The 25,909-nt window shown below is 54.7% G+C and overlaps 1 protein-coding gene across 31 annotated transcripts in view; it reads left to right on the plus strand.

Moving 5' to 3' along the window:
* Positions 1 to 25,909, plus strand: part of IQSEC1 (IQ motif and Sec7 domain ArfGEF 1) — a 334,379-nt gene that overhangs the window by 254,584 nt on the left and 53,886 nt on the right. For 4 of the 31 annotated variants that reach the window (XM_021069393.2, XM_021069398.2, XM_084989562.1 and 1 more), the window contains exon 1: positions 13,071 to 13,391. The exons of the other annotated variants lie outside the window; for them this stretch is intronic. In XM_021069393.2, coding sequence (XP_020925052.2) covers positions 13,327 to 13,391 — 65 coding nt within the window. In that variant the 5' untranslated portion in view covers positions 13,071 to 13,326. Of the gene's footprint in view, positions 1 to 13,070; positions 13,392 to 25,909 lie in introns of those variants that run through there. 31 annotated transcript variants of the gene reach the window in all.

Here is a 25,909-nt window from a genome sequence, read left to right on the forward strand (position 1 = left end):
CTCTCCCAGGACTCTGGTCTCTAGGCGAGTTGGGGCCCACCTCTGCCCAGCTAGTGGCTAAGACTTGGGCTTTGTTTTTTCTTCCTCCTTTGTTCCCTAGGGGATGAGAGTAACAGGCCCCACCTCTCCAGGTCACTCTGAAATGCCACCTTGCCTGCAAGGGCTTCCCAGTAGGCTCCCAGCAGGCCCTTGGCACTTAGCTTTTGTTTTCACAGGGAAGGTCATACCTAAGCTCACTGCGTCCTCTGAAATTCTGAGCTCCTGTCCTTTTCTCTTCTTCCTGGGCTCTTTAATGCGTTTATTCCTGTGAATATGAGTTTCCTCATATTCATATTCATTTCATTATATTCCTATTCCTATGAGTTTCATATTTGCTGTGGAAATAGAGGCACGTGGTAAAAAATGCTTAGCACTATAGGAGCAGACAATGTAAACGACTCCACCCTCTCCCCAGAGCAAACATGGCAAGTGTTTTTTTTTTCTGTATCTGGCCAAAAATGCGCCTATGTATGTAATTGTTCCCTGCGTATTTTAAAGAGACCACCCGGCAGCTTGCTCTACCCCCATCCTGTGACTTCCCTCTGGGCCTTTAAATCCACCCACTCGGTTGGAGAGCCCATGGCTGCCTCCCTCCAGAAGGCACGCATATTTGTGGATGCTGGCACCAGATTGTCCTCGTCAGCAGGACTGGAGGGAGGCTGCAGCCTGGCACGGGACAAACAGGGGGACTGTTGAGCAGCAAAGAACGGTCCCTCTGTGCCCACTGAGGGCCCCAATTGGAGACCAGCTCCACCTCCTCCCCGGCCCAGCAGATCCGGGTCTGGGGACCTGGCTGAGGCCCATTCTGGCTGCCAGTTATGCATTGGGTGACCTTGAGCTCCTCTGGGCCCCCAGCTGGTATACGTGTTACCCTTGGTGAGAGCACTGAGGGTCTGTCTGCTTGAGGACTCAACAAGCCACACCTCACCCATCCCACCTGGGCAGAAGCCCGTGATGTGGGCTGGAGTTTTCACTGCCTTCTTCTTGAGCTTTGATGGTGCTACGGGAGGCAGCTGAAGTCAGCTCTAAGTCCGCTGTTCCCTGTGGCTTTGTGACTCCTGGACCTGCCACATGCTGGTGTCTTATCTCTGCCATGTAAATCCCCCGGGGGGCGGGGCGGGCGGGTGCAAGGCTTCATCTCTCCCAGCGTCTGAGAAAGGAAGGCAGCTGGTGGCTACATGTGGCAACATACCCTGCATACGTGACTGTTAGGCCTCAGCAGGACTCCCTGGCCCCTTGAAGGAAGAGCAGGATCCACCATTGGTGTCAGAAGGTGGCAGGAACCAAGGGTCACAGTCACCCAGTGAGGCAGAGCTCCAGACACTGCCAGTGTGCAGATGCTCAAGTTGTGCACTATACAAGTGCACTTGGCAAAGGGAGAATGCACTCCTGCCCAGCGACAGACCTGAGAAGAGGGCGCCTTTGACAACTTCACAGAGGGGCCCTGCATGCCCATTGGCCCAGGAGAGGTGCCCGGGCATGGTATCTTCTCTCCATGTACGTGGTTGTCCTCTCTCAGCTTTCTACCATCTCCCCCCAGGAGACGGGAACTCCAAACATTCTCTCTGTTTGTGTGAGCAGCTTGAGTAGATCTGGCCCAATGAATCTGCAGAGGGAATTGGGCCATGGCTCAGAGCAGACCTAGGCCTACATCTAAGCTCTTGCTGCTCCTGGTCAGCACAGACCCTCCACTTTAGCACCTGCTAATATCCTGCCAAAGCTCAGGTCTGAAGGACCTTACCTCTGTGCCTGGCCCCTGGAAAGGGGCCACTTTGTAAAGACGTGTTTGGGAACAGGGACTCGTATGAATGGGACAGAGGCACTTCTTCCACCAGTTTCTCAAGCACCTAGTGTGTGTTGGGCACTGTGCTGGGGCCGAAAGTAAATAGTGAGTCCTGCAGACAAGTCTTCTGTCCTCAGACTGTCCATTGCAGGAGAGGAAGGTGACCACAAGCGGCCTTGACCAGGAAGTGCACAGTGGGGCCTTCCGTGGGTCAGGGAAGGCTCCCCTGAAGGTGGAGTCAGGGATACTTAGGTGAAAAGAGAGATGTACACACCAGGCAGAGGGAACAACACATGCAAAGTCCCAGGGACAGGAGTCAGCTTGCAGTAGACTGGAGGACAGAGGCAGGCTGAGGCCATATCTGCAGGGGCTTGTGGGCATGGTGAGTTTGGCTCTTATTTCTTTTTCTTTTTTTTTTTTTGTCTTTGTTGGTTTTTTTTGTTTTTGTTTTTTTTTTTTTTTGTCTTTTTGCTATTTCTTGGGCCACTCCCACAGCATATGGAGGTTCCCAGGCTAGGGGTCAAATCGGAGCTGTAGCCACCAGCCTACTCCAGAGCCACAGCAACACGAGATCCGAGCCGCATCTGCAACCTACACCGCAGCTCACAGCAACGTTGGATCGTTAACCCACTGAGCAAGGGCAGGGACCGAACCCGCAACCTCATGGTTCCTAGTCGGATTCGTTAACCACTGCGCCATGACGGGAACTCCTGGTTCTTATTTCTTAAGCAGTGAGGAGCCAGGGTGAGAAGCAGGCTGGTGACTTGTCAGATTGAAATGACAGTGAACTTGGGTTTGAGTCCTGTATATCCAGGAGGGTCAGGGTGGACGCTCTCTTAGCTTGTGCAGGAAGGAGAAGCTTCGGGTGGATTCCAGAGGCTGGCTCTACCCAGTCCCCTTGGCTTGGGGCTGGAAAGGCCAGGCTGCAGTTCTCCAGCAGGACAACAGATGGCACCAGTGCCTTAGCGGTGGCAGGTGGGCTGGCCCAGCAGGGACCAGTGAGGAGACAGGTGGAATTGGGGACAGCGCTGGTCAGGGCAGGGTGGGGCCACGCCTCCCCCTGCTCTCACCTACACCCCAAGTGGCACCCAGACTGCTGGTTTGGTGGCTCCGGCCTGCAGTTGCCAGCATCCCATCTTTCATCCCCTCAGAGGAATGTCTACCAGCTGTGCCCTGAGCTGTCATTTCAAGCCGATCTAAATTTGCCACCAAGCCCAACCTTGGGCCAGCTGGGTGAAGCCACCCTCTGCAGGGGAGGGCTGTGGTCCAGATCTCCACGCTGCAGCCTTGGCCAGTGAAATGCAGATGATGAAATGCCCCCTCCCAGAGTGGGTGGCCATCAAAACACAGTGCCTGCAGAGCCTGGCGGTGCCTCCTCTGTTCCCCTGGGATCCTGCCCCTGGCCCAAGGGCTGGAAGCACAGGGGAGTCATGGTATATGGAATAAAGAAGTGCCCTTCCAACCAGAGGCTGCGTCTCGGGGCAGGAACACTCGGGCTTGGGCCGTCGTTGGTATGAACTCCAGCTGCCCTCGTCCAGTGTGTGATCTTGCATCTCGGGCGAGTGGTTTGGCCCTTCTGAGCCCTCTTCCTTCTTTAAGGTGTGGACAATGCCCTCTCTGTGGTTGAGGGGGTTCCAGACACCCATTGTGAGTCCCTCAGAGTACTCGGCACAGAATTGGTGCCCAGGAAATGGCAGTCACCGCCCCTGGAAGTGCCACCAACTATTCCTGCCTGGAACCACTGGTCTCCCTAAGGGAGACCATGGGGCAGAAGCTAGAGCCTTGCTTGCAAGCAGCCTGCTGCAGGCTGGCTGACTAAAGCAAGAGGGAATTTACTGGAAGGTAGCATTGTCCCCAGACTACCCAGGAGGGACGGGAAACAGGCCCGAAATAGGGCCCCTCCTATGGGGGGGCAGCAGGCAGTTTCCCATGGGAGTGCCCCCAGAAAGGGTTGCATACTTGTTCCTACCTGGGTGCCTGCAGGAAGGGCCGAGCCCCAGGAGTGGCCCACGTGGCGTGGCTGCCCCCAGGACAGGGCACCATGGAGGGAAAGGAGGGGTCATGGAGGAGAATGTGGCATCAGGAAAACCGCCCAGGTCCAAACCCAGCATCCTGCTGCTGGCTTTCCACCCCTGGTCCCCAGGCACTCTGCTGTACTCAATGTGGGTTACCCTTAACCAGGGTAATAATTACTGCAGACGTAGCTGACATTGAACAAATTGTTGTGTGCTTGTAATTACAAAGTGCGTGTCTAACACTCCAGGGGTTTCCAAACCTTGATATCTGGGCTATTAACACATAAATTACAGTCATTTATGGAAATTGCCAGAGAGAGCAGAATTGGATTGTGTTGCATAAGAGATGCTTGTGGTGGGTGCGCTCCAGGAGCCTTGAGCTTTCCTTGTGTTTCACGGGGTCAGATTCTCTTTACCAGTCCTAGACGTTTCACACACAGACCCACAGGTTCGAATCCAAGCTCTGCCATGGCCAGCTGAGTGGCCTCGAGGCAAGCCTTGTAACCTCTGTGTGTCTCAGTTTCCTTCTGGACTCAATAACAGGACTTGGTAACTGATCCCTCCAGACAGGTAGATCCAGCTGTGGGCACCTGCCTTCCTGCAGGAGGGGCTCCCTGGGTGCCCACCCTCTCTCCACATGCCAGAGGCGCACAGTGAAGCAGCGACCTTTGTTCCCAAGAGGAGGGGCTGGGACCTTCCCCAGCCTTAGGTGGCCATGAACTTGGTGTTATTTCCTGCTGCAAAAAGAGTGTCCTCAGATCCCTGTTACCCTCGAAGTTTCTGGAACTTCGAGGCCAGGCGAACTACAAATGCTGCAAAGAGTGTCCGTCCTTGTCACCTGGACCCAGGAGAAGGTTATTCCCCTTCCCAGGGTGCTTTCAGCCCCTCTGATCACATCGAGCCGAAGGTGTCCATCAGCACTAATATCTCTTTAATGCTTCTTTATCTCTCACAGAAAGCCTTAATTATATTCCATTACTTTATGGGAAGTAATATGTCACATGGTTCAACAGTGAAAGATACAAAAGGCTACAAGATGAACCGTGGGCCCCCTGCAAGCCCCAGCCCCCCCCCCCCAACTCCCTGAGTGGTTACTCTGATTAGTGTCTGTCAGCATATGTGTGTTTTTTTCTCCTCTTCTTTTTTTTACCCAAACACAGCATTCTTCAGCTTAACTTATGTCTTGTGTCTCATTCCCTATCAGAATATAAAGAGCATCCTTCCTTTTTACGGCTGCCTTCAGTAACATGGATTCTCTGTGCTCGCTAATCTCTGTTTTAAGCAAAGACAGAGCAAGCCTCAAGCACAGGCCTTCTGTGGATAACCACGTCAGAGCAGGATTTTATAACAGTGTTTTGGTTGGGTGATTTGTGTTTATGAGAAAATTCAATTTATGCTCAGTGAGACTGGCTTTTCATTGATGGAGCTGATGTAACATGTCCCTGATAGGATCGTATTAAGTAGTTGGCACACAGGTGCTCAACCTAACTTCGGGATAAATCCGGGCCGCTTCTGCTGGCTTCCCTGCACACACATCCATGGGATGCAGCCCCTCCCCATCATGGAACTTCATTCCGCACATCGCACCCCACACTTCACCTGTCCCTGCACTTCACGCTCCCATGTATGCTCTTCCCAGTATCCAGAGTGCCTTTCAGTGAATTACCATTCATGCCTCAAATGGTAACACACCTTCACCTCCTCCAGGAAGCCTTCTCTGACGGCAACCCCACCAGCTCGTGGTCATTCCTGCCTCAGTGCCAGGTCAACCCCATGATTGTATTGACCACCCAACTTTAGTGCCCTGTCATAGTGCAAGGGTCCTCAAACTTCTGCCCATCAAAATCACCTGGAGGGCGAGAATTTGCATTTCTAAGAATTCCCAGCTGGGACTGCAGTTGCTGCTGTTCCTGGGACCACACACAGAACCACTGGTGGAGTGACAAGGACGCAGGCTGACTGTCAGTGTCCCTGGGTTCTCATCCCAGCTCCATCATTTTTTTTTATTACTCAGTGAATTTTATTACATTTACAGTTGTACAATGATCATCACAACCCAATTTTATAGCGTTTCCATCCCAAACCCCCAGTGAATCCCCCTACCCCCAACCTGTCTCATTTGGAAACCATAAGTATTTCAAAGTCTGTGAGTCAGTATCTGTTCTGCAAAGTTCATTGTATCCTCTTTTTAGATTCCACATGTAAGTGATAGCATTTGATGTTGGTGTCTCACTGTCTGACTAACTTCACTTAGCATAATTTCTAGGTCCATCCATGTGGCTGCAAATGCCATATTTCTTTCCTTTTAATGGCTGAGTAATATTCCATTGTGTATATGTACCACATCTTCTTTATCCACTCCTCTGTTGATGGACATTTAGGTTGTTTCCATGTTCCCAGCTTCATCATTGATGAGCTGTGTATCTTTGGACAAATCACTTACCCTCTCTGGGCTTCAGGGCCTCCATGGAAATCTGAATTATGACCCATCCCCTTGCAGAGCTGCTGGCAGGATCATATGAAGGCATGTGGGACCAGGACTGGCGCCCACTGGTGTGAGTTACCTCCAGTCCGTTCCCCTCAGAACTTCCTGAGGGCAGGGCCCACGTCTCACCTTGTCTTGGATCCTCTGAGATACCCAACCTGTGCCCCAGGGCAGGGGGCAGGGCAGGAATGCACACATGCCCAGTTACAGATTTATTAGAGTGATGAATTAGATGCCACAGTATCCCGTGCCCATTGGGTCGGAATCCATGGGGCCGAGGCAAGGTGGATGAAGTCTTCTTCCCCCTGGGACAGAAGAAGGTGTTGTTTAAATCAGTAACTTAAAGATTGCAAAGGGGAACTTTCAACCCACTTACAAGGAGGAGCCCTTGTTTTTGGAGCACTTAGTGGCATCCGTTTGCAAATGAAGGCATCTATTCATTGAAGCTGAGGGCCACTGGGGCTGGGCTCAGCTGGCCCTTGGGGGCAGTGTGAGCAGGAAGGTTAAGAGCTACCTCTGGAGAAGCTCCCTGGAATGTGAATGTGGCCCAGCCCTGAATTAGTGCCGCCAGTGGGTGGTCTGGGTGGGACAAGCCCTTGCAGCCCCTCTCTACCCCCTTGAGTGTAGATGGGCCTGCAGTTAAGCACAGCTACTAGGAAAGAAACCCCAACATGTCAGCAGTGGTCGTTCGCTTTGCCCATGGGTACTTTTTCATGGAATCTTTAGTCAATATCTTCCTCTAAGCACTGGGCACACCGTGTGTGAGAAGCAGCATTTTTGAAAAACAGTTTCAAATAAAGAGGGGGCGTGGGGTCAGGCGGAATAGGACCAGGATGCAGAGGGGGAGTGAGGAGGGGCTGGCCCCGAACCAGAATGAACCTGTTTCGACATGAGTCATCAGACATCTATTGAGCACCTACTGTACACTGGGCACCTTGCGGATGCTGGGGCCGCAGTGGAGATGCCCCACTCTGATGGAGGAGTCTGTAAACAAGGGAACAAGTAATTGAGCTGTGAGGTGGGCTTTAAAGAGGATTAGGTGAGATCGAGAACTGGGTGTGCTTTACCTGGGGGTCAGGGAAGGTCCCTCAGGGAGGTGACATTAGTAAGCCAGACGCCATCCCTTGGTGCATGTGTCCAGTCTCCCAGCTCAGGGCCCATGCGGGTCTGTCTTCCTGCCAGAGCTCAGGCCTGGGTGTGGGGCTTGGAGCCACTGCCCTAATTCATCCCTGGTCCCAGCCTCCCAGAGGGTTTGTACCACAGGGCGCTGAGCATGGGCTTGGCCGAGATGTGTTGAGGAATGGAAGGCAAGGACCACCTCCTGATTTGACCCCACCTGGGCCCCTGAGCTGAGTTGCCTTTGTTATTCACATCATATCAGCCAAGATCGAAGACAGTCTTCGTGGGTAAGATGTGGGATCAGACAGCCCTGGGTTCAGATCCTTCACTTACTAGCTGTTTGCTTGTAAGCAAATTCCTTAACCTTTCTGAGCACCAGGACAATTCATGAAGAGCCACTGTCCCTGCTCTCAAGGTGCCCACACTCTGGGTGAGGGGTTCTCACTCAGCCTGAGGGGGTAGGGGCACAAGAGGAGGCTTCAAAGAGAAGGTGACACTCGACTGGGCCTTAAGGGTTGGGTAGGAGGTTGCCATGAGGATGAAGAGGGCAGACCAGGAAGCGGGAACAGCCTAAGCAAAGGCCCTGGAGCAGGAAAGTGCCTGGTGCTTTCTGAGCGTCACTGTATGGGAGGGGCCGTAGCGGGAATGAGGTTAAAAAGAGAGTCAGGGGTTGGAAGATACCAAGTTAGTACCTGAGCAGGGTAGATGGACTAGTCTAGTTCAAGGTAAATAATGCTCTACCACCTCAGGGAGACCCCACCTCCCAAAGTAAGTTAGACCAGGGTCATTTAGTTTACTTTTAATAAGATTAGGGAAGTCCATGATTTGCCGTGATTTCTAAGAAAGGTGGCTGAAATTTTAACTCTGACTTGACACTTAATAAGAGCAGCTTTATTTACCTGTGAAACTTCTACTTTGGGAGGCTGAGCAGCCTCCCAGACATAATACTCTAGAGAATTCTGTGTTCTGTGCTGTGTCTCTGTTTTTTTTTTTTTTTTTTTTTTTTGTCTTTTTGCTCTTTCTTTGGGCCGCTCCTGCGGCATATGGAGGTTCCCAGGCTAGGGGTTGAATCAGAGCTGTAGCCACCGGCCTACACCAGAGCCACAGCAACGCAGGATCCGAGCCGCATCTGTAACCTACACCACTGCTCACGGCAACGCGAGATCATCAGCCCACTGAGCAAGGGCAGGGACCGAACCCGCAACCTCATGGTTCCTAGTCAGATTCGTTAACCACTGCGCCACGACAGGAACTCCTGTGTCTCTGGTTTTTCATGGCATCCGGCACTCATATAAGTAAGTTCCATTCCATATGGAACTGACACCTGGCCCGTACCCAGGCCGTATGCGGACTATCCCCGTCCTTGCCATGCCATCCCGCTGTAGGGGACTATGGCCTGAGAGGCAGGATGCTTGGGCCAGGGTCACTGTTTCTAGGACCTGGCCCCACACCCAGGCTCATCCCTTTGTTGCTCTGGGCCTCAGTTTCCCTGTCTATAGAGTGCACAATTGGGCTGGAGGGAGGTTCGCAGAGCCCCCCCAGACCTGCATTCTGGCTGTGACACAGCGACAGGCCTTGCAGTGATATGAGGAGTGACTCATTAAATACCAACAGGCGCCAAGAGAGAAGCTGGGCTACCAGGAGGACAGGACCTGATCTGAGCATGGCAGCTCAAGGAAAGTGTGGAATTTGGGGTCTCTGTAGACCGGCTCTGGCATCTCCTAGAAGAGGCTAGAAGATCTGGAGTCCCTGGGATTAACGTGTCTTTTACTGATCTCTTCATTCCACTGTTTTTTTCCTTGTCTGTTTGTTTTGGGGTTTTTTTTAGGCAATAAGTACTTGTTTAAAGTTTTGCAGACACTATAATTCAGAAGTCCTCCTCCCTCCTCCACCCTGTGCCTCAAACTTAGAGGTGGCAGAGGCCTAACCCTGGGACTCTCTGGAACCCCCAGTTTCCCTTCCCGGAGTCCACCATGGATACCTGTGTTTTGGGTCTCTTTTAAGAAATAGTCTGTGAGTACATTAGACTAAGTAAGCATACCAGTGTTCCGTGTATTTACACATCACATTGGCTTGAACTTTTTATTACAATGTTGTGTCCCAGACCTTTTCCTAGAAGAGTAGATGTTGCTGCTGTCCTTTTATTTTATTTTTTCCAGCTGCACCTCTGGCATGCAGAAGCTCCCGGGCCAGGGACAGAACCCACACCACAGCAGCAACCTGAACCACTGCAGTGGCAATGCCAGATCCTTAACCTGCTGCGCCATAAGAGAACGCTCTGCAACTGTCCTTTTAACATCACCTCCGTTGGTAGCCATACTGCTGTTTATGTGACTGGGTGGCCTCTACCTGTTCTGCTCCTACAAACAACTAATGTCCTTGGTGCTGTGTCTTTGTGCACATGGGCAAGTGCCCAACAATGAGTGGTCCCATCTTGTGGCCATCTTGTCTGAAGGTCACCTGGCCCGGCCTGATGGTTTTGATGACCATGATGTGTGATTTTCCAGGTCTCGCCCATGGTCGCTGAGCCAGGGCATGGGGGCTTCAGCTGAATGGGCAGAGAATTTGCATGGAGCCGCCACACAATTGAAGCTCACGGGGGGAGCTTGGTTATATCAGGCTGACAAACCTTTTCCTGAAGTGCTAGATGAAAATATTTCAGGCTTGCAAGCTGTAAGTCTCTGCTCAACTTTGTTGTGGCACACAGACGATACAGAACTGAATGAGTGTGACTCTGTTCGAAGAAAACTTTATTTAGAAAAGCAAGCTGTGGGCTAGACTTGCTTCCTAGGTTTTGATTTATTCCATGGGGCACCTCTGTGTTCCAGGTTGAGGGTAGGCTCGGTGGATGCTAGAGAGAAGGACACAGGTCTGTCTCTGCCTGGCAAGGACAGCACAGCTCTTTGGTGTGGTGGGTGAGTGGGGGCAGAATAATCTGAGAGCATTTAAAGGGATTTTCTGACTTGAATTGAGAGCCAATCAGGGTGGCTTGCTGGCCAAAGTCATATCAAAAGCTGAAACCCTCGTCCTAGCCATGAGCCAGCGCAGTGGGTTGTATGGCCCGAGGGGTAGTGAGGTCTGGACAGATGAACCAGACCAGGCTTCGCAGGCCGAGGTTTCTGGGAGGACTGCAGAGGTTGGCCTTCAGGGGCTTGGGTACCACATGTCTGGTCAAAGGAAAGCAGGGAGGCTGGGGAAGACAGGAAGCCATCAGAGCCGGCAGGGGTTGGGGGCTGGGGATGAGGATGAAGTCAGGTTTTGGGCATATGAAATGGACCAAGGCAAGTAGATCAGAGCTGAAACCCAGGACCATACAGTGGAACTAAACATTTTCATGCCTTTCTTGCATCTTACAGCCTTGTCAGTGGGCACCTACTCACCCCTCAAGGCCCAACCTAAATGTCACTTCATCTTTGGAGCGTCATGTGGGGGGGAGTTACAGGCTCCTTCCGCCAGACTATCTGTAGCATCAGACCCAGAGACACCTGTCACAGCAGTGTCTCCCCATTGTGCCTCAGAGGACGGGCCTGGGGTAAGCACTAATAATTCTTGCTAAATTAAATGGCCAGGTGAATTAGCCAGGAGAGAGCAAGCTGATGAGCCTCAACTGGGACTCAGAAGGCTAAGCAATTCACCCAGATGGTACCTGTAAGACTTTTGCACAGTCTAATCACTCTAGCAGAAAAATCACCATTCCTTATTTCTCCAGGCTGGAACTTTTCTCACTTGCTTCACAATTCCCTAAATTATTCATCTGCAAGGCAGTTAACTGAGAGTAGAAGCGAAAGTCACACTTTGCAGGAAGATAAAGCAGGACAAAAGAATGAAGAGGCGTTTGGTTTCCAGGGACTCCATCCTCTGGTATTCCAAGTGCTCCCAGGGAAATTCAACCCCCTTCTTCTAAATCCCAGCTGGAACTATGTCGCCAAGACTATCCTGGCTGGCGGCGAGGTCCTGGGCCTGGAGAAGTGCCTGGAATTCCTGGAGAATCCGGGTCGTGAGGCTGTCGGGAGCCTGTGTCTGGAGTGCTTCAGCAGCTGGCTGAGGGGAACTCTTGGCTTCAGTTATGATGGCCTATTTATAGAGGGCAGTTCAGTTCAAGCTGGGGTGGGAGTTCACCCCCACAACTGGACCGTTTCAACCCTGTTGACAATTTCCCCATTCCAGCTCCCCACCCCTAGACCGGATGCAGGATGCGAAGCTTCTCCTTCCAGATCCCTATGTGGATAGGCTTCTGTCCATCTTCATTCCAGCCAGACTTGTGCCTGTAAGGTGATACCTCACTGTGGTTTTGATTCGAATTTCCCTAATGACTAGTGATGTTCGGCATCTTTTCATGTGCTTATTGGCCATTCATGTATCTTCTCTGGAGAAATGTCTGCTTAGATCCTTTGCCCATTTTTCAATCAGGTTATTTTCCATTTCACTCTTGAATTCTAAGAGTCCTTTCCCTATTATGGACATCGGACCCTTACAAGATAGATGATTTGCAAATATTTTCTCCCATATGTGTCTTTATTTATTTATTCGTTTGGCTGCACCTATGACATATAGAAGCCCTCTTCCTTCACTGGTCCCCACCTGTCCCAGTTCTCCTATCAGGGAACAATACTCCTTATCAGGCCCTTTGCACCACTCCCTCCAAATGAAAGATTCAAAAGGCCATAAGACGATGCCCTTCCTTAGTGGCTTCCTGCAGCTTCCTGACTCCTGCAGACCTGCCAGCTGCCTGGCCCTCCAGGAGATGGACTTTCCCGTGTGGCAGCCCAGGACAGGTGGGGTTTTTGATTGCGTCTGTCTGCTGGATGTCCCCCAACCACATTTGGGCATGCCACAAGTGTGGGTGCTGGGCACTGTGCCTGCCTTCAAAGAACCCAAGGACAGATAATAGGTAAATGCATACATTGAGAATAGCAAGCCATGACTGCTTATAGCAGGGAGAGCTGTGCAGCCTGAGTTAACCCAGTTAATCTGAGCCTCAGTTTCCTCTTCTGGAAAGTGGGCCAGTAATAACTGCACCTTCTTCCCAATGTTGTCTTGAGAACCAAATACCAGTAAAGAGCTCTAAAATGCTAATCAATATCACTTAAGCTTGCCCGAGAGTTGATTCTGGGTGGGGGGAGCACAGCGGGTTGAGTGGGCCTAGGGAAATAGAAGCTGCTGCCATCAGATCCTCACCAAAAAGTCCCCTAAAGAGATGGGACCCACTCCCCTTTCTCTGGGGCAAGGAGCGTCGGAGCCCAGAACACGCCATCCGGGAAAGCAAAGACTACGTCTTATAAACTGAGGCCAGAGTCAGCACTGACCGAGGGTGACGCTATCAGCAGAGTCAGGATTGGCAGAGGGCTACAGCTAGCTGGTTGGGGTTTTGTATTTGTTGTGATTACAGGCTCAGGAGGAAGATATGGCTACTGGGGGGCGGGGCTCTGTCCCAGGGGGAGTGCGCAGTGCTCCCAGAAGAGCGTCGGGCTGGCTGGGACAGAGCATGCTGCCCCGGAGAGCCCCGCCCCCAGGCGATCCCCGCCCCTTGCGCTCCCTCCTCCTGCGCGCGGCCTCGCCCCCTGAGCGTCCCGCTTCCCCCCCCCAGCGGCCGGGCCCCGGCCCCGCCCCCGCCCGGGCCACATTCCTCGGGCAGGGCCTCGCGCTGCGCCAGGCGGGTGGCGGTGGCTGCTGCGGCGGGGCGGCGGGGTGGGCTTGGTCGGCCTGGGGCTCGGACTTGGGGCCGGGAGCAGCGGGGACCTGCCGACTCTGGGCCGGGCGACCCGAGGTGGTCGCGTGGCAGGTGGGCAGGCCTCGGGCGGTCGGGCGTCGGCCCCAGGTCCGGCCACCGCTGACCCGGCCTGGGTCCCGGGTGCCCGGCCCCGCCAGCTCCCGCCGCTGCCGCCATGTGGTGCCTGCACTGCCACTCGGAGCGGACGCAGTCCCTGCTGGAGCTGGAGCTTGACAGCGGGTAAGGTCCGGGCGGGGCTGCATTGGGCCGGGGCAGGGTGGCAGCCGTCGTGCCACGCGTGTCCGAGTGTGAGCGGGGAGGAGGCGCAGGGTGCAGTGTGTACCTCTTAGGGTGCGTGCGCGCCAGACGGACGGAGAAGAACACGAGAGTGTGAACATCACGCTTGCGAGTGACTGGGCTGGGAGCGTGTCTGGGTGAGTTTGGTGGAGACTGATGGGAGTTGGTATCCGGTGCAGGCAGGCCAGCGAGCGGACGGAGTTTGTTAGAGGGAGCGTGGCCAGCAGGCGTCTGTGCTGTGTCTGGTTGCCGGCGGGAGGAGGTGCCAGGGAGTTCTCTTGAAGGCTGGTTTATGCCAGACCCCGGGCCTGTGTCCGCTCTATCAGGGAGATCTCAGGGGAGAGAGTGGTCAGGGACTCCTTTGGTCTCTGCGCAGGTAGCCCAGGTGTGCTCTTGTAAGGGCGCCTGTGTATGTGCTTGGGCCTCTGGATCCAGGAGCCCAAGAAGGTTGAGTTTTGTGTGTCTGCTGCTTGACTGCAAGGGGCTGCTGGTGGGGTTGGGGTGTCTGTTTATGTACGTCTGGTGTGGTCAGGCACAAAGTCCCGGAGAGATTTGTGTCCCAGAGACCATCCCTGTTGTGCTTCAGGGCCTGTGGGTGGCTGGCCGAGCATCCAAGGGCCTGTGTTTATGGGTAGAGAGAGAGAGTGTGTGTATGTGCTGGGAATATCGATTTCCTCTCTTGCTCGCCAGCACAGCTGCCCCCGGCACTGTCTGCAGGCCCCTTGAGGAGCAGGGCTGTGGGGTGGAGGGGGTTTGTTGACAAACTGACTTGGCTCGTGTCAGGCCCCTGGAGGAGGGGGAGCCCACCTGCAGCCTTTTGATCTTGAGTTCAAAAATTCTGCAGCGTGTGTCTGGCAGTTGCTCTGAGAACGGCACATATGCTCCTCTCCGCCTGCAGCCCCCCAGGGGCCAAGGCCCTGGGCCTGAGGCTCCAGGTGGGGTTGTGGGGATGCAGTTCCCAAGGACCCATTACTGCTTCCGTCTGGGGCCGAGGCCGGGCAGGCTGCAGCTGCAGGGCCAGCTGTCTGGAATCAGTGGCATCAGTCCGAGTATGGGGGTCGCGATATTCACATCCCACACGTGCCACTGCCTTAGCAGCTGTCCGCACGGTCTTGGTTTGTGTTCTTGTCCGCTTTTGCAGGGCAGGGAACTGAGGTTGAGCCTTGTCTCATCAGCACCAAGGCTCTGTGCTTTACTGAGTGCCTGCTGTGTACAGCCCCTGTTCTGGGCACTGGGGACATAGCAGTGAGCAAAACTCAGAGTCTTTGTCCTCCTGGGGCCACAGACTAGTGGGGACACAGGGACAAGCTTTGCTAGCTGCTCCTTCTCCCCACCTCTCACCCCCACAGAGAGGGACTGAGGAGTTTGCCTTTCCATCTGTTAGGACTTCACCAGTGTCACCCTTCCAGTTGGGTTGTCTCTGGCCACCTCTTCTGTGTGTTTCTTGGCCCTGCATCCCTTCTCATTGGAAGTCCCTCCTGGTGGAATCTAAATTTTCTAGCTGCAGGGAAGCCTGCTCAGGCCCTTTTGTGGTCAGAGCTGGTGATGAGCAGCTGCTCCCCTGTCTCAGCCAGGCCAGGTGCCCTGGAGATTAGGAAGCCCTGCCCAGGCCCAGCCAACAGTTGACCCTCAGACCTTGGAGCAGGTGGGCCCCATTTGCCTTGGAATGCCTGAGGGTGGGCGGGAGAGGATCAGTCCAGCCCTGGTCTCGGAGGCTTAGCCAGGTACTCCTTGGGCTAGCCAGCTTGCCCCCAACTTTGACCCAGGTGGTCTTTTCACACTCTAAAAACCCAGGAAGGATCCAGCATGCTCCAGAGACCCAGGGACATCCCCAGTCTGTAACAGGTCCAAGATGACCTGTCCCGGTCGTCTGTACTCCCCCAGCCAGCTTCACACCGGGCACCGGTCCTTGGTGTTCTGCTGTCTGAGCCTTGGGGCAGCCCAAGCCTCTCCCCGCCCTTCATTTCTCAGTGGGTACGTCAAGGCAGGGAGCATTACAAGGTAAGCCCAAGGTAGAACCAGTTCTATGGACAACTGGTGGAGGGTCCCTTCCAGCCCAGCCGTGGTCCTCAGGCTTTTGCTCAAGGAAGTTGGACTCTGAACTAGGTGTGCTAATATTTACACAACTTTGTTCAGAAACACGGATAGCACTGCCAGCTGCACAGTCAGGCATTGTGATGACTGGTAGATAGGTCTTTCTGGAAGAGATTGGACAGGGCTCCCAGGCTACGGGTGCACAGTGTGCAGGTGTTGATGTGTGCAGGTGTCCCTGGCTGGACTCTGTGGAACGTGGGATCGTGGTTTGCTGGGAGCACCCCTGGGTAGGGCAGCTCTGGGCAGCAGGAAAGAAAGGCTCAGGGAGTTGAGGAGACATCCTTCCAGGGCCCGGGTCAGCTCTTGAGTTGATGCATGTTTTCGTAGCCCCTGAGCCTCAGCTTCCCCATCCATGCCTGAGACCCTCCCAGTAGGTGTCTAAGAGCCCTCTCCTGGCTGGCCACCCTGGGCTCTGGTCATGTGCACAGCCACCCGGGTCAGCTCCCCGCTCTTCCCACCACCAAGGACCCATTGGATTTTCTTCCTTCCTCTTTTGTAAATTTCCTCTGAATTATGATGACGCGTGGAATATCCGCTTGCCAAGCACAGAGGCCGGGCTCTGACACAGCACTGATGGGCTTGGACCCGGCAGGGACCAGTTCTGCAGAGGTGGCCCAGGGCCCCTGGAAGTGTATGTCTGTGTGGCGGGAGGGATGTGCAGAAGCTGTGGAGCGTGATTTATCACTTGTCCTCAAAAGCAAATCATAATGAGTTTAAAGACCATTATGGCTCTTGAAGAATGAATTGGTCTGGGCTTAGAGAATCTGGCTGTTCCTCCCGCTGCATGAGCGGCTGCTGAAAGGTAGTTGATGGTGATCATAGAGGAAGACAGTGGCATGGGGCCACCTGGGCCGCTGCTCTTCTGGTCATGTGGCTGTATCCGGGTTGGGTATGTGCGCCCTTTCAAGCCCCAGGTCGTGCGTGGTTTGTGTGCGGTGCTGCGTGTGGTAGGCACAGCCATTGTTGGCCGGCAGTGCACCCGTGGACACGTACTCTCTGGGCCCAGAGGGGGCTTTGTTCCCTGGAGAGACAAGTGTGGCCCCCGGGCATCGCACACCTGCTGTTCCTTGGTTCACTCACCAGGTGGTCACCAAGCGCCTGCTCTGCCAGGCCACCAGATGACTCGTGTGAAGCTGTGCATCCCAGAGCCCAGGCTTCAGGGTTGCACAAAACTCCCACCCCTCCTCCTCCCGGCTATGTGATTCAGGTGTCTTTTCTTCCTGTCTGAGCCTCAATTTTCTCATCTGTGAAACAGGGCCAAAAAAATCCCTCGTGGGGCCCATGCAGCTTTGGTGACTGAGGATGCCTGGTACGTGCCCAGCGAACAGCAACCCTGGTCCCATTGTCTCAGGCTCCTGGCTGGGCTCTGGGGTCAAGGACAGTTCTCGGGTTGCCTGGTTTTTGTGTACTCTCTCTGTGAGGGGCCGGGCCCCTCCTGACTCTAGTCGCTTTTAGTGCCTTATTCATACATGGCTGTGGCTTCTCTGCTTCTTTGTGGAAATGACCCTTCTACCCATCTTATTTTCCTGTTTTTCACCTCTTAACCTGGTGGCAGTTTAATGTAAAATTAAGGTCCAGATGTACAACCATAGCAAGCGTCCCCCTCCTCTCTATACAGATGGGGAAACTATGATAGTGTTTTTTCCTTTGTTCAAAGGTTGGGGCAATGATATGATGATAGCAGTGTCACCATTTGGTAACCTCGGTGAAGTACTTAGTACTTAGTCCTCAAAGCAACTTTTGCTGTGCCCATTTTTAAGTTGGGCGAAGATTATGTGACCTGCCCAGGGTCACCAGCCAGGAAGTCCGAGAGCTGAGATTTGAACTCGGTCAGCCTGGCTCCCATGGTCTGTGCTCTTTGTAGCCAGTCTCTGCTTCTTCTGGGACTAAGTAATCTTCAGCAAAATATGTCACATTGCACATGGAACCTTTTTCATCTTTCCCAAACTGCAGAACCAGCGTCTGTCTAGTACCCCTACTGTCAGGATTCCCCAACTGTTCCCAAGTGTCCCAGCCTACAGGTGGCTTGATGCCAGCTCTCTGCTCTCCTAGAGTCCAGCCAGACCCCTCCGATCCCGAGTTGCCTTCCCAGACGCCCCAGCAGGTTACTAGACGGTGCCCCTTGGTTGGAGGGTAGCACACTTGTCCCAGGCCAGCCTCAAGATGACATAGGGTCTTAGGGACAAAAACCAACTGTCCCTGACTTGCTGTAGGAACTGGGCAAACACAGCCGGCCTCTGTGTGCTGAGGAAGCCCAAGGCCATGGTCTTTGACATCATTAGGGAACACATGTTTATGGGCTGAATTCAATCCCATGTGAGGAAAATTTGAAAGAGTCCCAGCTGGGAGGCAGCCTCCTCATTGGGGTTCCCCGAAGTCGCCTGTGGCTCAGGCAAGGTTGGTGTCTGCCTATGTGTGTGCTTCCTCCCCAGTGCCCATTTTAGAAGATGGAAGCAAACAGCTTGTGCTTTTCTATTTCTGGCCAGGAGGCTAGGTGGTGTGAGTATTAGATGCATTCGTCCGCACAAAACATTGAAAACGGTGCCTTACTGTATCGTAGTAAGAGCCCAGTGAGTGTTAGTTACTGTCATTGTCACTGTTATTATTTATCCTGATTATTCCAGAGCCAGGAGCCCTCCCATCACATCACGTCCCTTTCTTTTCTTTTTCTTTCTTTTTTGGCCTTTTCTACGGCTGCTCCCGCCACATATGGAGGTTCCCAGGCTAGGGGTGAAATCAGAGCTGTAGCCGCTGGCCTATACCACAGTCATAGCAACAAGGGATCCTAGCTGCACCTGTGACCTATACCACAGCTCACGGCAATGCTAGATCCTTAACCCACTGAGGAAGGCCAGGAATTGAACCCACGTCCTCACTGATGCTAGTCGGGTTTGTTAACCGCTGAGCCACAACGGGAATTCCCGTGTCCCCTTTCTAGGCCTCAGTTTCCTTCCCCCTCTGTCAGCCCTGGCACCAGGCGTCATATCACACCCCCTTTCTGGGCCTCAGCTTCCCCCTCTGTGGAGACAGATGGGCCTGTGACCTTGTGGCTATTTGCTGAGGAAGGATGTTTGACCCAGAGGTTAGGGGGGCAGACGCTGCAGCCTATGACCCCAACCCTGGCTCTGTGCCTCTCTCTGATCTTGGGCATGTTCCTTAGTCTTTCTGTGCTTCTCTTTCCCCATTTGTAACATGTACATGACAGTAGGAGCTCCTGAAATGACTTAATCCACATAAAGTGCATAAACACGCAGTGTAGATACCTGGTAGATGGTAGCCTTTAGTGCTTTCAGAGCTGAGAGGTTTGACTGTGCTGTTCCTGGATGACCTCTCTCTTGGGCCGCACTTAGGGCCAGGGTTGAGAGAGAGGGAGGCAGCTGCAGAGCCGGGGCTCTTGGCACTGTGAGGCAGGATGACCAGGGGCCTGGTTGCAGCCTTGGTGAGAAGGTGAGAGCAACATGGCTGGTGTGTGTGCTTCTGGCCCGCTGCTTGCAGCTGAGCACTTAAACCTCAGGAGTGTTTTGCCTGTGAACCTGAGAGTGCAGCACAGCTGGAGGGAGACTTCAAATGGGACGAGCATGTGCCCGCGAGTGGGTGAGGGAGATCCAGCCCAGCCGTGGGGACCTGGAGCTCCCAGCTGGTGGCCTGTGCTGGACTCTGGGACTCTGGCATCTTGTCCTCAGGGCCGCTTCTGGCGCTTAATGTGCTGAGAACTCCAGAGCCTGGGTTTGGGGCCAGCAGCCCCGCCCTGCCTGGCCTAGCCGCCAGGTAGGAAGACAGCTGCTGCAGGGGACAGAGGATGGCACCTGGGGTGGAGAGACTTGGCAGGAGTCCCACATCTGCCCTTCTGTGAAGGCGTGGCCAGGGCAGGGCAGTCACCTCCGTGAGCTGCTGTAGCCTTGTCTGCCAGGTGCGGGCCGTAGAGGGAGAAGCACTGCAGGTAACTCGCACAGCAGGTGCCCAGTACATGCTGGGTTTGGACAAAGCCCTTCCTGTCTCTGGTAGGTGTAGTGTTGGCACGGGTTTCATCAAGACTGGAACAGGCTACAGGATAAAAATGATAATGTCTGATGTTTGGGTGGCCTTTGAATTTTACACACACGTATCCTATTTGAACTTCCCAAGAGTTCGTGAAGTAGCTGATATTACCCCTATTTTACAGTCAAGTAAACTGAGGCAAGGAAATGAAAATCATGTATTAATGAAAATAACACTTTGCACAATGTAGATTTGGTCTTGTGGTTAACGTATATCTTTCCCCCTCCCTGTGGGGGACTTGGACTTTTTAGAATGGAGAATGAGGCAGAGGCTGGAAGGGGCAGGAGGGTTAGTGGGGCAGACAGGAACCTGCAGCCCCCCACCCCCAGTCCAAACAGCAGAACAACCCCCCAGCCGGTTCTCCGAGCAGCCGCACAGGGATGGGCAGAGTCCACCTTGCAGACTGCACACAGCACCCTTGAGGCTTTGGCTAGTGGCCTTGTATCTCAGAACCATGCTGGCCAGCCCCAGGAGGTCGCCTGGGTATGAGAAGTCCCCTCCAGATGCCCTGACAGTGCTGGGTGACCCTCCCTTCCCCCAATGACGGGAGAGGGGCCAGGGCCACACAGGGTGGAGGAGGTGTTCAGGAAAGGCCAGCAGCTCCGGGGTTCTTATTAATTGGTCTCAACTCCAGTTACTGCTACTGTTGCCCTTCTTTCCCTGTGCAGACGTGGGACAGGCCCCTAGCGTCCGGGTCCATGCGGGGGTTGGGGAGGAAGTGTTTGGGGCAGTGGCTGCTTCCTCTGCTGCAAGCCACTGAGGGGAGGGGGGAGGTGCAGCTGATTCAGTTCTCTGCTCCCTCCAGCCCTTGACTTTCTCAGAGCCATAAATTAAACATGCAGCGTTTGGGGTTTTTTTTTTCCCTACTCAGTAAAAATGGCAAAATGGCCCAGGAAGATGATAGGCCTTGATGTGGATCACAGGTTCTTAGCACTATTTTAAACTCTTTCTCATGAAAAACTTCAATTGTAAACAAAGTAAAGAGAATGGCATAATGGCCCCCATGGGCACTTTTATTTCATTGCCCCTGGGTTATTCTGAAGCACATCCCAGAAGTTTGTTGATTTTAAATCAAGGTTACCTGTTTGTGGTCAGCCTCATTTCTGGTGGCCGAGGTGTCATGTTGTCTGGGTTGGTCCCTGGGGCAGATCCTTGTTCCTTGAACTGAGGCGACCCAACCTGGGCTAACTTCCCAGCCTTGGAGACAAGCATTGCCTGCCCCACTGGTGAGGGAGAGTCCCCCTCACCGCCCAGCAGACAGGGCTTTCTCTGGAGAGGTGCTCTTGGCCCATCCCATCAGTGCAGGGTCCCCAGGGCACTTGCTTTCAGACCTCAGGCTTCCAGGTAGGACCCAGGCTCTCTCTGGTATCCACACTGCACCTGCCTGCTGCCCTGGCTGCCCCGGCCAGGTGGTAGGATTGGGCAGCGTCTGCGTCCTGTCCCCCCAGACATGTTGGTCCTTCCTCTTGCTTGGCCTTGGGTGCCTGACCTTGCCTCCAAATACTTTTCCCTCTGGCCTAGGAGAGACTCCCACCCCACTGCACTGCAGCTCCTCCCCTACCCAGGCCTCTCCCAGGTCCTCTGCTCTCCACCCTGCAGCTTCTGACCTGGCCCCCCATCCCTCCAGCTCTGCACCGAATGCTGAGCCATCCCGACCCCTCCCGGCCCCACAGCCCAGTGTCTGTAGCCTGTCACGTAGTGGGTGCTCAAGGGATTCTAGTTGCTCTTGTCCTCAGGAATCTATTGTTCCTGCCCCTGTGGTTGAACACAGTGCTTCTAAACACAGCAGTGCTCAACTGGAGAGCTGGCTGTGGGCCCGTGTCCCGCCCGGTCCGTGCCCCTTCCCTCTCCTTGGGCGACCGGTCTTGGTCATGTGCCCAGTGCCTGTTTCTGAGCAAAGACCTCTCCTTAAGCAAGGCCTCTTCCCCCTGCTGCCCCCGCACTGCACTCCAGCACGCCGGTCCCCATGGCACCTGTGTGCCATGGGGAGGCCACTGTTGTGTTGGCAACCGCAGCTGCCCTGAGCTCTTCCTGATTCTCAGGCCCCAGATGACAGCTTGTGTGCATTGTCGTTTGGCCCTCACAGCCACCCCGTGAGCTGGACAACACCTGCATCTTACAGCTAGGAAACTGAGGCGCAGAGAGCCTCGTCACTGACCCAAGGTTGCACAGCTCCTGCCTGCCAGACGCCAGACAGGGAAGGACTGTGTGCTAGCGCTGCAGATGCAGGAGTTGAAGGGGGGGGCAGGGTTCTTCCCCTGGGCCCTTGCTGCGCCAGCTCCAAGTGCCCAGTGCTGGTGGGGGCCCTTCAGCAATGCTGTGGGTTTGGGTCCTGAGCGGCAGGCGGGGTTTGGGGGGCACTCAAGGCTATTGGGCTTCCCCTGTGGAGGGAGAGGTGATGCAATGGCCCAGTGCCTCGGTCAGCCTCCCCTCTGTGAATCCTGGGACCTTGCTCTGTTACAGAACCTCTGTGCCTCTGTTTCTCCATCGACAAAATAGGTGATAAAGCACCCACTTTGGAAGGTTCTTGTCCACAATTCCAGGCGTGAGCCCTCAGTAATCTCTGCCTCTGGGCGTGGATGGTATTGCATGGCCCCGATGGTGACAAAGGCATGCTGTGGTGGGGGTGTTGATGGGGGTACAGCTGTGAATGGGGCGGGGGGCAGGTGTGTGGGAACTCTGTACTTTATGCTCAGCTTTGCTGAGAACTTAAAACTACACTAAACAGTGAAAACCTTCTAAGAATAAAGTTCTGGGATGGTGAGCTTTGGTTCCATGTATCATCCTCGGGGGCCAGGTAGGTGGCTGCCCACCCCCCGCTGCTATTATACAAGTATCTTCTTTGCTGTTAGCTCCTTTATTCATTCCTCCTAAGACAGGCTGGCCCTGAGGATGCAGACGCATGTATGTGCCTGTCCCGGGGTCAGCTCGCAGTCAGGCAGGGCATCCTGGCAGGAGGCCTGCGAGACTGCATCTCCTCTCTGCCCACACCCCCCAGCTCCTGGGCCACCTCCCCAGCCCATGCCTCCCACCACACCGTCAGGCGTCCCTGGGGCCTGGCCCAGCCCTGTCTGCTGGAGCCTGCCACAGAGAACTGCTTTATTTAAGTCCATTTTACACGTATGGAAATAACTAGAGGCCTCTGTATTTAATTTGGCCCAGCCGGGAAGATTTTTGGCTGTGTGTGTGTGTGTGTGTGTGTGTGTGTGTGTGTGTGTGTGTGTATTCTGAAAAATCTTTCTGAGCGAACCCCGGGCCTAGCAGCCCAACCATGTGTATGCCATCAAACAGTCAAAACCAACAGGACCCACCTGGACCCGGCCAGGATGAGGGCCTGGCAGAGGGCAGGCTATGGAAGTGGCCCGCACATGAGGCCACGGTGAGGGCAGTGGTTTGTACAGCAGGTGGGCTGTGGGTGGAGTGGAAGGAGAGGGGCTGCTGAGAGCATGAGGCTCTGTCCTGAAGCACAGGTGTCTCTGGTCTCCTGGGCAGAGCTGTTTATTTGGTGTAGGACTGGGGACAAACCTCCAACGTCCCTCTCAGGGGCCTCGACAAAGCCGGCAAAGGCCCTGGGCCGAGCCTGTCCTCATCAGTGGTGCCGAGCAGAAGTAGCCCCGCACTACACGGGGCTTTCGGTTGTCAGGGTGTGTCCTTACCTGATCCCCATGTGCATTTTGAGTAAATGGGCAGGACCAATAACCATAGCTAAGACCAGAAGCAGAAGCACCGGCGCTGAGGTCACCTGCCCCGCGTCCCTCACCCTGGCAGTGGGGCAGTGGGATAGCTGGAGCTCCACCTGGCCCACCTCCATCCACAGTCCCTATAGGTCCTTCCAGAGCTGCAGTGCAGTGTCCCCTACACAGACAGGTGAAGCAGGCTACTGGGGGCAGGCAAACCCCAGGATGTCACCTGGGTGTCTAGGTTTGAACAAACACTTTTTAAATTGTATCCTAACTGTATGAAATTGAGGAAGGAGGCTGTCTGGTGAGTTGAAGTTTGGTGGCCCTGACAACCATGTGATTGTGGATGTCATCAGTGTGATGGTTCTACTTTGGTGGGTCTTGCAGAAATCAAACACTGAGAGAATGCAGCTGAACAGGAGGCCCGGGAGTCCCCAGCACCGTGCAGAGCTGTGGGAATTCTTAAACCTTGCCCCTCGGGACTTGTTCCCCTTGGGGACAGCAGATCCGGGAGCTGCAGGTCTGATTTCTGCTCTTTGAGTTGGGTCTTGCATTTTGGTCCTTTGCAAGTGTGGCAAGAAAATGTAGGTGCTTCGACAGGCAGGAAGGCGTTGTAAGGGAGAGGAGCAGCCAGAAGTGGTGGGCTGTAGGGAGTGGTGAGGACTGTGGCGATAGGTGGTCGCGGGCCATCTGGTGGATGCAGCTGCCCCCCAGCTCCATCTGATTTTTTTTTTTTTTTTTTTTTTTTTTTTTGCTTTTTGCTTTTTTGGCCACCCCCTGGCATATGGAGTTAGTTCCCAGGCCAGGGATCAGATCCAAGTTGCAGCTGCGGCAGCACTGGATCGTTAACCACTGTGCCCTGCTATGCGAGGATCCCAGCACTCCAGAGACACCACCAATCCTACTGTGCCACAGTGGGAACTCCCTGTCTGTTATCAAGAGGGCGTGTGGGCCCCATGACCTGATGCCCAGCTGCCCATAGGAGCCCCCACTTAGGACCCTTGTCTCCCAGGGAACGTGAGGAGAGGAGGTGGGCACCTGGCCTCCTAACCAGCCGTCGCTGGGGGGAGGGGAGGCCCAGGGGCCAAGATGGCCGTGGAGAGAATAAAGGGCCATTTCACACCCTTTCTGGAAAGGCTGGCTGCCTGACCTGGATTGGGCCACAGGACTGGTGTTTGAGGCCCGCTTTTCCTCTTGCTTTAGGCCTGTCCCCTAGTTCGGTGCTCTGGTCCTCGGGATCTGGCTGAGATCTCCAGATAAGTCAGGCCCGCCCTGGGTCTGACAGTGATGGCTTGTGAGTGGCACCTCTCTGGGCAGAGACCCTGCTGGGCTCGACAGCCCCCACCTCGAACAGCATGGCTTTCCCCAGCTGGCTCACAGCCCAAGTCAGAACGCACATTTGCTGCCCGTGGAGGGAGTCTGCCCTCCTGCCTCCCGCCCAAGGCCCTATTGGTGCTGGCCAGCAGGCCTCCCAGGGCAGTGGGAGGTGGGCCCAGGGGAGCTGGGTCAGGGTGTCCCCAAGCTGAGCTGTGCACAGCCCATTCCTTTGTGCCCCAAGGTGTGGGGGGCAGCGCTGTGCATGCAGACCACACGTCTGTACCTCAGAGAAAGTCACAGGTGTCTGCAGTTTGATGTTGCCAAGGCCTGGCTACAGGGCCAGGGAGCAGGTGTGGACACAGGTCCAGAGTCACGGGCTCTATTGCCGCTATGTGTGTCACGTGTGGCCCTGATGAATCTGTCTCCCCTCCAGGCCTTGGTCCCCACTTGTAAGTCAGTGTAGGGGGTGGGGGAGCCCAGCCATGGCCTCACGGAAGTGACCAAGGTAACCCAGGTCAAATGCCTGGACAGGCAGGTGAGGGCACTGCCTAAGGGTCCTAGAGGGAAGAGGTTCAGGGCTTATGGCCCCTGGTCCAGAGAGGATCTGAGCCAGCATGGGTTTGGGAGGAGAGGCAGGGAGGAAGTGCCTGGCACACAGCTCTGCAGTTCTGGACCTGATGGTCCAGTGGGCCTTGTCCTCATCTCTGTGTTGAATGAATGAATGAATGAATGAATGATGCTCTTTCCCAGGTTCGTTTGGGCCCCTTAGCTGCTGGTAGCATCACTTGTCCACTCCTTCAGCAAACGCTCACTGAGCACCTGCTTGTGCCTGCCCTGTCTTCAGCCCGGAGCCCTGAGCAAGGGGCAGGTTAGCCTGCAACCCCCTCCTCCCACCAGAGCCCGATGCAGGAGAAAAGGCAGTCAGGTAACCAGGCTGCCCTGAAGAGCCCCATGCAGTGCATGCAGTGGGGGTGCAAGGGGGTGGCGCTGATAGAACACCCTTTCCCTTCCCTCCTGCCCCGGTGACCCTTAGCCCCCAATTTGCGGTGCCCTGAGCCCCGGGGGACAACCTGCCCTGGCACCCATATGCCTCGAGGGACCTCCCCAGCCCTGCACTAGGCACCATGTTAGTGCACAGCCAGGACCCTCAGCTCTCTTCCCAAGGGGTCCCCAAAGTTGTAAACGAATGTGGAGACCTGATTGCAGGCTCCTGGGACTGACCGCTGACCCTCCTGGAGCCATGAGGAGGTCTGGCCAGGCCCCTGCAGGCAGGCAGACTGGCGTTCTTTATGTTTAGAGGTGAGACCTGCTTTGGGAAGGCTAGAGCTGCCA

Source organism: Sus scrofa, chromosome 13 (genome assembly GCF_054392235.1).
Source record: "Sus scrofa isolate SSC_HxYL_T2T_F1_AM1 chromosome 13, Sscrofa_HxYL_maternal_Yorkshire_Landrace_v2.0, whole genome shotgun sequence".
In the NCBI taxonomy this organism is placed as follows: domain Eukaryota; kingdom Metazoa; phylum Chordata; class Mammalia; order Artiodactyla; family Suidae; genus Sus; species Sus scrofa.